The sequence below is a fragment of the Phodopus roborovskii genome, unplaced genomic scaffold (genome assembly GCF_943737965.1).
Source record: "Phodopus roborovskii unplaced genomic scaffold, PHOROB, whole genome shotgun sequence".
Taxonomy (NCBI): domain Eukaryota; kingdom Metazoa; phylum Chordata; class Mammalia; order Rodentia; family Cricetidae; genus Phodopus; species Phodopus roborovskii.
The window spans coordinates 13,093,985-13,105,570 of record NW_026126459.1 but is presented as its reverse complement, the minus strand read 5'-3'; the positions used below and the strand labels follow the sequence as shown (position 1 = coordinate 13,105,570).

The window sequence follows — 11,586 nt, the reverse complement described above, 5'->3', positions numbered from 1 at the left end:
CAGCAAGCTGGACAAATGGGTCTTCCTTTGGGGACACTCCCATGCTCTCCAGATGCGTATGTAAGTCAGTGTTCCATAACAGGAAGTGAAATGGTCCAATTTCATTTTTGGCTGGATCCAAATGCTGTCCACGAATCCCATTCTTCTGAACTATTCCCAGAATGTACTGGCACATCCTATGTCTGAGAAGTCCTGATGGGGGGGACTCTCCCAAGAAGGAGTACAAGGCCAATAGCCAACATCCCCTAACAACCCTCTAAAGAGATGCTTCTACTGTGATTCAACACAAGGCTCTTCTGCAGAGATGGCTGGTCCCCAAGTCTGAACTAAGTATCACTTAAGTCAGCAGGGGTGAAGGGGTCATGTTTTGGAATGCAGAGCTGGGATAAAAGAACTGGAAACCTTGAGACCTGGCTTCTAGCATGGACCCCTAAGACCATCTTCTTACTGGACAGAAGCATACAAGCTGCTGAGCTTGGGGGTGGCTCTCAAACCCAACAGATTCCAGGTGCTGTATCCATCCTTACTCTTCACATTTCTCCAAGGGTAGACAAGTGTATACAGAGATTCAGGGCTTGTCTTGCACTGGGGACCAGCAAGGAGTAAAACCTTGGCCTTTGAATTGGAGTGCTTAGGGATAGGAGGGACATGAGACCAGCTTTGAGTTGTAGCACCATCACCAACAAACCCAGGGATGACCTATCTTTGTATATGTCCTTATTTTCTTTCCATTGTACTAAAGAGAGGCGGAGGAGAAAGGGCTATGGTAGGCAACCTTTAGTGCCTGCCCCTAAATCAGTGCCTTCCAGATTTATCTTTTACAAAACACATTCTGACGCACTAGCAGAATGTGGGATCTGAGTGGACAAGCTAACCACTGGGGAACTGTCACAGCTGTCTAATTGAAAAAGAGGGCTTGAGCATTGGGGGCAATAGAAATGGGATTGATATTTAGGGGTGACATTAAATCATAGCAGAGGGACCTGGACTTTTTCTGTTGCAGCCCCCTCATCCCTCCACCCCACCCACACACATCTACCCTCTATTGCAATGCTACCTTGTACCTGTTATCTTCACTACCAGCTTAAACTCAGGTGACCACTCCCTGTAGTGCTTGATCCCACACAATCCTCAGGAGGCACCTGGTACCCGTGGATGGGCACACCAGGTGGAGAGGGTGTCCAAAGCAGTTAACTGAGGGTGAGAGAATCAAACTGTATGAGAACTAAGCCTGGTGAGGCCTAACCCCTGGCTAACAGTAGTCCCCTCTGACCACCTGGACTTAGGGGGAAGCAGTGGGTAGGTGGCTACTAGATTCCTAAGTCGTCATCCTGCCCCCTTCCCCACTTTTCCAGTTGAGGCAAACTGGGCATCCTTGGGAATGAGGAGACAAGGAAGGTTACCCTGGTAACTGCTTGGCCCTGCCCTGCAGCAGTACAGACAAAGGCCACTACCCTCCCCCTGGCCACTGTGCAGGCAAGGTTCCCAACCCCCCACCATCACCCTGGCTCAATTCCCCCCTCCTCTGCCTTTAGCTGAAGCTCCATTAGCTTTGCACAAAACCTCACCCACCCTTGGGAAAGGTGCTCTCTGAGCTTTATTGTCCCGAGCAGTGGGGGCTGGGGCCACCCTCAGGTTCTCTGGCTAGGCTCCAGGATTGAGAATGGCTCCCAGAGGGGAAATTAATGCCAAGAATGGCCTACAGCTTGGGCAAAGTTTTGTGAGAGGGACTAGAGACCGAGGGCTTGCAGCTATTTCCTTGGCCACTTGGTGTGCCCCACTATATTTCAGGATTCATGGTAGATACTTGGTTTTTCTTTTTCTTTCTTTTTCTTTTCTTTTTTTTAGACAGGGTTTCTCTGTGTAGCTTTGGAGCCTGTCCTGGAACTGGCTCTGTAGACCAGGGTGGATACTCCTATTAGCCTGGGACTTCATTGGCTTGTTTTAGTTTAGTTGACAATTTTTGTTTTGCTTTGCTTCTTCACAGGATTTCTCTGTATAGTCCTGGCTGTCCTGGAACTCACTCTGTAGATCAATCAGGCTATCTTACAACTCATAGAGGTCCACCTGCCTTTGCTTCCCGAGTGCATGTACCACAACTGCCCAGCTTGGTTAACAATTTTTAATTTATAGTTTATATTATATTGCTATTTCTATTTATTTATTTATTTATTTATTTTAGTTTTTCAAGATAGGGTTTTTCAAGATATGCTGGGACTTGCTCTGTAGACCAGGGTGGCCTTGAACTCACAGAAATCCACCTGCCTCTCCCAAGTGCTGGAGTTAAAAACGTGTGCCACCATACTTGGCTTTTCTTTCTTTCTCCTTTTGCCTTGAGACAGGGTCTCACTTTGTAGCTCAGGTGACTTTGAATTCTCTATGTAGCCCAGAAAGGCTTTGAACTTGTTATGGGCCTGCAGATCAGCTTCCTGAACATTTGAATTAGAGATGGGAACCACCACACTAGGTCCATGTTCACTTTATTGGGGGGCAAGGTTGATTTTGTGTGTGTGTGTGTGTGTGTGTGTGTGTGTGTGTGTGTGCGCCTTTGTCTGTGTGGTCTCTATTATTTTTAGCTCTGGCTATTCTGGAATTCACAGTGTACACCAAGCTGGCCTTAAATTCATAGAGATCCACCTACTTCTGCCTCCTGAATGCTAGGACTAAAGGTGTGCATGCACTATGACACATGGCACTATGTTCACTTTTATTTTTATTTCTTAAAAATATTTTTATTTTATGTTCACTAGTGTTTTGCCTGCCTATGTGTCTGTGTAAAGCTGTCAGAAGCCCTGGAACTAGAGTTACAGAAAGTTGTGAATTGCCATGTGGATACTGAAAATTGAACCTGGGTCTTCTGGAAGAGCAGACAGTGCACTTAACCACTGAGCCATAGCTCCACCCTCCCCCATGTTCACTTTTAAGTGTGAGTAAAAATAGGGTCTAGAGCAGTGTTTCTCAACCTCCCTAATGCTGCAACCCTTTAATAGAGTTCCCCATGTTATGGTGAACCCAATCCATAAAATTATTTTTATTGCTACTCCATAACTGTAATTTGGTACTATTATGAATCTTAATGTATCTGTGTTTTCTGGTGGTCTCAGACAACCCCTAAGGGGTTGAGAACCACATATTGAGAACCACTGTCCTAGAGTGGTGAGGCCTCTCTGCACATACTGGTGAGGCCTCACTGCACATGGGAGTATCCACCTTGGAAAAGGGAGCTTTCTAGACTTGGTAACAAACTGAACTGCGCCTGCCTGGGTGACAGACCTGCTGGGCCAACTTGTGCTAGTGGCCTGAGAAAGTCAGGGCTGGGCGCGTTTCACGGGTGTCAGTGAGGTGGGTACCTCATGAGAAGGAAAAATATCCAATATCAAAAAGGATCCATTTGGCTGGGCGTTGGTGGTGCACGACTCGAGGCCAGCCTACTCTACAAAGCTAGTTCCAGGACAGGCTCCAAAGCAATACAGAGAAACCCTGTCTCGAAAAACAAACAACAAAAAAGGATCCATTTAGGGATCAAACCTTGTGGTCCCAGCCATGGTGCTGCTGCTGTCCCTGGTCCTGACTGTCCACCAGGAGCTCACCTCTTCCAGGAGCTTCTAGACCCAGGTTAGGGCAAGATGTGGTGTAGATATCGTCTCCTAGTAGACTTTACCTGTCACCAAAGTAAAGCCTACTAGGAGTTGAACCACTAATGCCAAACGGAGGCATCCTCCTCATCAAGGCCACAAGGCACCTCCCAGAGTGGGACCCTAGGTTGGCGCCATGGCGCTGGTTTTTAACCTAGAGCCTTTAGTGATTACGTGGCTAGTGTTTTTTGTTCTGAAAGTATTCTCACCATGTGCTCTAGCTCGCTTTTGACAATTTCCCCTCATTTCTGAGGAAGGAGCCTGGGCTGGGGCCTGGGGAAGGACGGGGGAGCGTGTGGCATGCAGAAGGTGAAGGTAAGAAATACAAGCAAGAGGTCCGTCCGCTCGTCACTCCCACAGGAGGGAAGACGGCGTTCTCCTTTGTCGCCGTCTCCGAGGGGCAGGAAGCTGCACGTCTGTCTCCGGGAACCCTCCCAATCCCACTCCACGCTTCCCGGCTCCCGGTCGCCAGGCTGGGGAAATCCGCCCGGCCTCGGCCCCGCCCCGCCGCCCCGCCCTGCTGCGCCGCAGCCCCCCAACCCCCACCCCGCTTTGCTTAGCGGTGCTCACGCCTGCTGGGCGTGGGGCGCGAGCCGGGTGCTGCGCGGGGCTCCGGGGTGCTCGCTCCAGCTGCCGCTGCGGATATGTCGGGTCCGCGCGCGGGATTCTACCGGCAGGAGCTGAACAAAACAGTATGGGAGGTGCCGCAGCGGCTGCAGGGCCTACGCCCAGTGGGCTCCGGCGCCTACGGCTCGGTCTGGTAGGGGCCAGCAAGGATCTGGTGGGAGCTGGGCGGGAATGTGTGCGCGACCCTCCAGCGCGACGTGGGGTTCCCGGCGTGGGGAGGGGCCTCGCCCTGCCTCCGCCCCCGGCCGGCACGCTTCTGAAGAATGAATTGGGGGGGAGGGGAGGGGACACGGAGGAAACTTTCCTACTGGATTCCACTGGTGGGGCAGGGAGGGGCTCCTCTAACGTACCCCTATCTACGATCCCTTGTTTCTCCCAGTAAGACCGAATCCCGCGGCGTCACAGCTGGCTGGCGGGAGAGCGAGTCTCTGGGTCAGCTAAATGGAGCAGCCATCCGGGTTATTTGGGGCAGGGTCTAATTAGCAGAAGGTTCTAACCAGCCCCCAGACCTGCGTGTTTGCAAAGGGGACCCTCAGCGCGGTGAGGAGACCTCCTCTTCGGAAGGCATCAAACTCTCCCATGGATCGTACCCTCTCCTCCAGTATTCTAGGAGTCTCAGATAGAGGCTTGAGTAAAATTAGACACCTATCCTGTCTACACCCTACTCCAGTTTACCCAACAAAGGATCCCAGGATACAGCCCCACAGCTAGGTCTTGAAGATCAGGGGTAGACTACCGGGTGGCTGAAACCAGCTAACTCCCAGGCACCCGCAACTGGAGAATGGGTGCAGATAGTCCATGTAGATAGGCTGGTCAAGGGTGTGAAGGTGATATGTGCCTCCACCCCGGCACTGGGAATGGGGGCTGAGGCTCAAAATCTTGGATCTTGTGCTGTCATTTCCCTGTCATCAGAAGCCTGTGTCAAATCTCTCACAGCAGAGCTCTGATGAAATCGTATAGATTCAACATAGAGAAAAACAGTCCTGTTTTACAGGGCCCAGTATGAGCTTGGTCATGGGATTGTGCCCCATGCCTGTAGCCTGTAATTTCAGCACTCTGAGATGGATGACACTTGTTCCCTATCTCCTTGCTCCTCTTTCTCTCAGGGTGTACCCCTCCACAGTGAGTAGAAACAGGATACTCCCCACCCCCAATGCCCAAAGAACAGAAGAGAAGAAAAGATAAGAAAGGCTGTGTCTAGGATGCTCACAGCAACTAGAGGAGGATGAGTTTACACAAAATCCCTTATTAAAAAAAAATACATTACAGGGAGAGAGGGGATGGGGAGAAAGGTTGGCAGATACCTTGCAGGGGACTTGGACATTGACTAAGATGGAATCATCCAGGGTTGACCATCTAGAAGTTGCTGGGAGATAGCCAACTTTCCTAAGTGAGGCCTAGGTCGGTCTCCACTGATCTATAACCTGGGTTTGTTTAATTGCACTACTGAGGTTGGTGATAGAATGCCAACTCCTTGTAATTGGATTGTTCAGATGCAGTGGAGCAGCAGGGTCTGCTGCTCTAGTGGCTACTGCCCTCACGCCCCACCGTAGGAGATATTTAGACATTCTGCTTGTCACAGGGAACTGGCTTCCCTCCATTACTTTTTAGTCCCATGAACATCCTTGCCTGCCCTTGCCCAGTGGGGATGGGTAGTACCCTGTCTCCATTCACTGCAGGGAACGGTGCACCCATGAGATGAAAAGACTCAAGAGGGAGAGACTATAGCCAACTGGGCTCCTTCAGTGGATTCATAACTGCCCCAGTCTTGATGGCAGTGGGGCCAAAACTTGGGGAAAAGCCCTATGACCACAACTCATGACCATGCTGGGCTAGGTACCACCAATACAGAAGGCACATTCTCATTTGCCCATTTGAGAACTCTCCAGGAAAGGACAGAAGGGTGAAGAGGAGCCTGGTGGTGGTGGTGCACACCTTTAGTCCCAGCACTCAGGAGATAGAGGCAGACGGATCTCTGTGAGTTCGAGGCCAGCTTGGTCTATAGAGTGAGTGCCAGAACGGCCAGGGCTACACAGAGACACCCTGTCTTCAAAACCCAAAACCAACCAAAACAAAAAGGGTACAGAGGTGGAGGGTCCTCCAGTCTCTGGGGAGTGGTAGTGGGCCAGAGACCCCCCCAACCCACACGAGATAAACATTTCCTATCACCCAGTTACTCAGTTGTAAATTGTGTGTGGGTTTTTTGTTTTTGTTTTGAAACAGTGTTTCACCATCTAGTCTTGAACTCAACTCCATTCTCTTGCTTCAGTCTCCCAAGAGCTGGTATTACAGGCAACCACCACGGCCAGCTTCATTAGGATGCAATAAACACCTCTTCCTTCCGCAATCTGATGTGTGGAGGCGTGGGGGTGCGGTGTCTATGGCTTTGTAGGCCAGCCTCCCCTTGTTCACTGGGTCCATGAGGAAGGAGGAAGACTGCTTGCTGAGGGAGTACCCATGAGCATGGTCGTAGCGTGTTGTCCATGCAACGGCGGCCTCGTTGTGAGTGGAGGCTTAGGTTTGGCAAGAAGAAAAGAAAAGAAAAAACCCTCTGCCAGAGAACCCTCAGCCTACTCAAGGGGGTTACCTAAGGGAGGTCCAAGAGGGGCGGCATGAAGACAGCGCAGAGCGAGCAGGCAGGGCCAGGCCTCCTAAGTCTTGGAGCCAGCAGTGGAAGCTTGCTCCTGTACTCTGGTGCAGGGTGAACTCAGGGTCAGGCGCTCGCTCATCGCCTCAATCGCCCACCTTGCAGCTCAGCCTACGACGCGCGTCTGCGCCAGAAGGTGGCTGTAAAGAAGCTGTCTCGCCCTTTCCAATCGTTGATCCATGCGAGGAGGACCTACCGGGAGCTTCGCCTACTCAAACACCTGAAGCACGAGAACGTGAGAGGGCGGACCGGTGGTGTAGTAATTGAACAACGGGCACCGCCCCGTCGGGGCGGGAGCGAAGTGGGTGGGGTGGGGCCTTTGGAGGGTACGCCTCCATATAGGCGGGGTCCAGACCAGTAGGGGCGTTGCCTACAGTTGTGTTGTGGTCCCGCCTCGGTTTCCTGCCCAGATCATAGGGCTTCTGGACGTCTTCACGCCGGCCACATCCATCGAGGATTTCAGTGAAGTGTGAGCAGCCTGGGCAGGCGTGGTGATGGCTTTGGGAGCTTAGTCGGGGAGGGTGTAGTGAAACTCTGTCCTAACTCCTGATCCTGGCGCAGGTACCTGGTGACCACCCTGATGGGCGCTGACCTGAATAACATCGTCAAGTGTCAGGCACTGAGCGATGAGCATGTTCAGTTCCTCGTCTACCAGCTGCTGCGTGGGCTGAAGGTGGGGCGCTTGGGCTCTGGGGTTGCCTCGACCGTGCTAGGTTGGGGCAGAACAGGGTGGAGCCTGGACTCACCCGGTGTGCCCTCCCCTGCAGTATATCCACTCGGCAGGCATCATCCACCGGGTAGGTGCAGCTGTGGGCGAGGGTGAGGGTCAGTCACTCTGCCCAGGTTCATGGGTGCCTCATTCACGCCCCGTCCACCCTGCAGGACCTGAAGCCCAGCAATGTGGCGGTGAATGAAGACTGTGAGCTTAGGGTAAGGATGGTGGTGATGCATGAACAGTGGGGATACACAGAGAAGTAGGCTGCACAAAGAAGTTACATAACACTTATGGTCCTCCAGATCCTGGACTTTGGGCTAGCGCGCCAGGCTGATGAGGAGATGACTGGATATGTGGCCACACGTTGGTACCGGGCGCCAGAGATCATGCTGAACTGGATGCACTACAACCAGACAGGTGCCATCGGCCATCAACAGTGGCCTTGTAGTGTGAGGGTGGGCAGGCAGTGCTCACACACAATGTTTAGGGAAGGTGACAAATCTGTGAGGATAGGAAGAAGGGCTAAAAGGGAGAAGAGTATGCCTGGAGCTCTAAGTGAGGGGCAAGGGTTTGGCAGGACCAACTTTTAGAAAGGTGTCTAGCTTAGTGGGTATCCTCATACCTCTTCTCAGGGTAGGGTATAGAGTAAGGGCTCTATTGGTCTCTTTGGTCCTGGATATGACTGAGGGTCCCCCACACACACACCATGGGAAGAATTTGGGGGTGGCAGACTGATAGTGTCTCCTTATTCCACCCCCCCAACAGTGGACATTTGGTCTGTGGGCTGCATCATGGCTGAGCTGATTCAAGGAAAGGCCCTCTTTCCTGGAAACGACTGTATCCTTGGGGAGCAGGGTTAAGCTGGGGTCCCATTCTACAGGGTAGGGTTGGTCTCCAGCCCCTGTTTGAAGTCTTATTGTGTCATGTCCCATGGGGCCCCCGTCCTGCACCACACAGTTCCACACCGGGTGTTTCCTGAGCTAGGTAGATATTGACCAGCTGAAGCGAATCATGGAGGTAGTGGGCACACCCAACCCTGAGGTTCTGGCAAAGATATCATCGGAGCATGTAAGTTAGTGACCATCCATCCATCCATCCATCCATCCATCCATCCATCCATCCATTGGTTCTGCTGACCAAGCACCGGTCATGTTGGGGAGGAGGTGGAATGCAGATAAATGGGCATCACATGGGGGATAGGGCTTGTGCTAAACTCCTTAGGGGGAAGCAGGTGAATCAGTAGGGTATCTCCAGGCTGGAGAAACAGTGAAGACAAAGCTGCCAACACTGACCAAATCCTCTGGCTATAGACAGTGGAGGCAAACAAGAGGAAAGAAAGCTTTGAATATTTGACTTCTGCAGGCATCATCAGAAGCCAAGTGGAGGTCTGGAGTTCCCAGACCTTTTTATTTTTGTTGTTTTTGGAGACAGGCTTTCTCTGTGTAGCCCTAGGAGTCCTGGGACTTGCTCTGTAGACCAGGCTGGCCTTGAACTCAGAGATCCACCTGCCTCTGCTTCCTGAATACTGGGATTAAAGGCGTGAGCCACTACTGCCCAGCTAAGGAGCCCCCAGACTTCGAGAGCAAGACTCTGGCTTGCTGGGGCACCTGCCAGGCCTGTTGGAATGAATGCATCAGGGCTGTCTCCTGAAGCCTTCTGCCCAGTCTGGGTCCATGGGAATAGAGGGTAATTAGCCCTCCAAGTCCTTCTTATGTGTCCCCAGGCCCGGACATACATCCAGTCTCTGCCCCCCATGCCCCAGAAGGATCTCAGCAGTGTCTTCCATGGAGCCAACCCTCTGGGTGAGGACTGATACTGGGTCTTGGTTGGGCTTCAGATCCAAGACTGGATGTAGTGCTAACCCTCACTCCTGTAGCTGTAGACCTCCTTGGAAGGATGCTGGTGCTAGACAGTGACCAAAGGGTCAGTGCAGCTGAAGCCTTGGCCCATGCATACTTCAGCCAGTACCACGACCCTGATGATGAGCCAGAGGCTGAGCCCTATGATGAAAGTGTTGAAGCCAAGGAACGAACACTGGAGGAGTGGAAGGGTGAGCACGGGACAGGGGCATGGGAGAGGGAGAGAAATGCCCAAGAAGTCTGTGGGCTGCATTTTTTCAGAGCAAGATTTTTACCTGTTTCATGCAAGAAACTCCGCAGAAATTGTCCCTAAGTGGCCTGGGAGGGGGGAAACAATATGCCTGTTCTCCGAAGTGAGACATGTAAAAGTGTGTATGTGTATGGGCTGGGAAGCAGATGCCACACATGCAGATGGGAAAATGGGGTGTGTGTATGTAGGCAGAAACACAATCTTATCCTTTTTTTTTTTTTTTTTTTTTTTTCATTCCCCCAGAGCTAACTTACCAGGAAGTCCTTAGCTTCAAGCCCCTGGAGCCATCACAGCTACCTGGCACCCATGAGATTGAGCAGTGAGGCATTGCCCCTGGGGGGAGCCTCCCCCTTTCCTCAGCTCCCCAGTTTTTCTCAAAAGGTGCCTCTCAGGCAGCCCTGACATTTAACCTGGGACTCCTTGCCTTGAGAGAACTCTGCACTTATATACACACATGAATGCACAAATGTGTACATATGCCTGCCATTATGTGTTGGAGCCTGGGCAGTAGTGTTTCTGGGCCCACCTTGGTCCACCCAGGTTCTCCTTGGTACCTCAGTGTGCGGGATCTGAGTGTGTCTGCTCTTGAAAACTATCTGGATTGGGAGGGAGGCAAACAGGTCATGGCCCCTGGAGACTCTGAGGGGGTAGGAGTCATAGTGATTGGAGCAGCTGAAAGCTGAGGCAGGGCCAGTGTCCCCATCCAATGGAATGGAGTTTCCCATGGTGGTGGCAAGGCAGAGACCATCACCAGATATCTAATCTGAAAAGCTGGCTGCAGCTTTGTTTGCCTGTGAAATGTGGGCAAACGGGAATGCATGTACATTCATGCATATACTCATCAGAGCATACACAAGCACGTACTGGTGTGTATGAGCACCCAAGGGTCAGCAGCCATTTCTGGTAGGGCACCTAAGATGGAGACATTCTTACCTCTCCTCCTCCAAGTTCCTGTTGCCTAATGGGTCCTGACACCCATCTGTGAACTAGACTACTGCTCTGAGAGGTGCCAAGATCCATTCTTCTGAGCAAAACCCAGGACTTTCTTCTAAGGTGTAGGGCTGCTACAGGATCCCGAGGCACAAGGACACAAAGCCAGCTTGGAAGCTGGTGAAATAGGGTGGGGCTCTAATCTCTAGGATGCTAGGTGGACAGCACCCATGGATGTGAACCTGGACGTTCTTGTCCCATGACCTTGATTCAAAGCTGACAAATGTTTGCCCACATTCTACCTCCACCTACCCTTGTATAGCTACTACAGCTGGTCTAGCATGCTGTGGTCAGTGAGTCATCCCTTATCTCCCCTTTCCCCAGAGAGGAGCTGACCAAGTAACTTTTGAGGTAGGACCCCGTTTGAAGACATGTTGGGGGTGTGGCTCCTCCCTGAAGAGATGATGATCTCTTGCTATCGGGGATTAGGGGACTCTGAATGTCAAGTGCCTGCACCAAGGGTGCACAATAAAGGGGTTTCCCTCTTGCTCTTGTGTGGAAGGCTCCAGACCCCATTGTTTCTACTGCCCCTGCTACCTGGGGAAGGAGGGGTTGGATCTCTGTGTGTGGTCCACTTTCAGCTAGTCTCACAGACTTGGCACTTGTTGCAACCCCCTTGATCACTCAGTGAGAGTAGTGGTCATTTCTGGTACCATCGCAGCTCCTCTATGGAGGGGTCAAGAACCCAGGAGGCCAGCGCAGGATAAGACCCAGGTTATGCCAGGTGTTGGTGGCACACGCTTTTAGTCCCAGCACTTGGGAGGCAGAGGCAGGTGGATCTCTGTGAGTTCGAGGCCAGCCTGGTCTACAGAGCTAGTTCCAGGACAGGCTCCAAAACAATACAGAGAAACCCTGTCTCCAAA

The 11,586-nt window shown here is 51.9% G+C and overlaps 1 protein-coding gene across 1 annotated transcript; it reads left to right on the top strand.

Annotated features, from left to right (window-relative positions):
- Positions 1–4,162: 4,162 nt before the first annotated feature.
- Positions 4,163–11,219, top strand: Mapk11 (mitogen-activated protein kinase 11). Its single transcript, XM_051189610.1, has 12 exons — positions 4,163–4,395; positions 7,015–7,144; positions 7,320–7,378; positions 7,471–7,582; positions 7,677–7,706; positions 7,792–7,839; positions 7,927–8,041; positions 8,390–8,461; positions 8,613–8,692; positions 9,348–9,426; positions 9,501–9,674; positions 9,977–11,219. Exons 1-12 carry the CDS (start codon positions 4,280–4,282, stop codon positions 10,054–10,056), a joined length of 1,095 nt encoding a protein of 364 aa, XP_051045567.1. The 5' UTR covers positions 4,163–4,279; the 3' UTR covers positions 10,057–11,219.
- Positions 11,220–11,586: the final 367 nt, after the last annotated feature.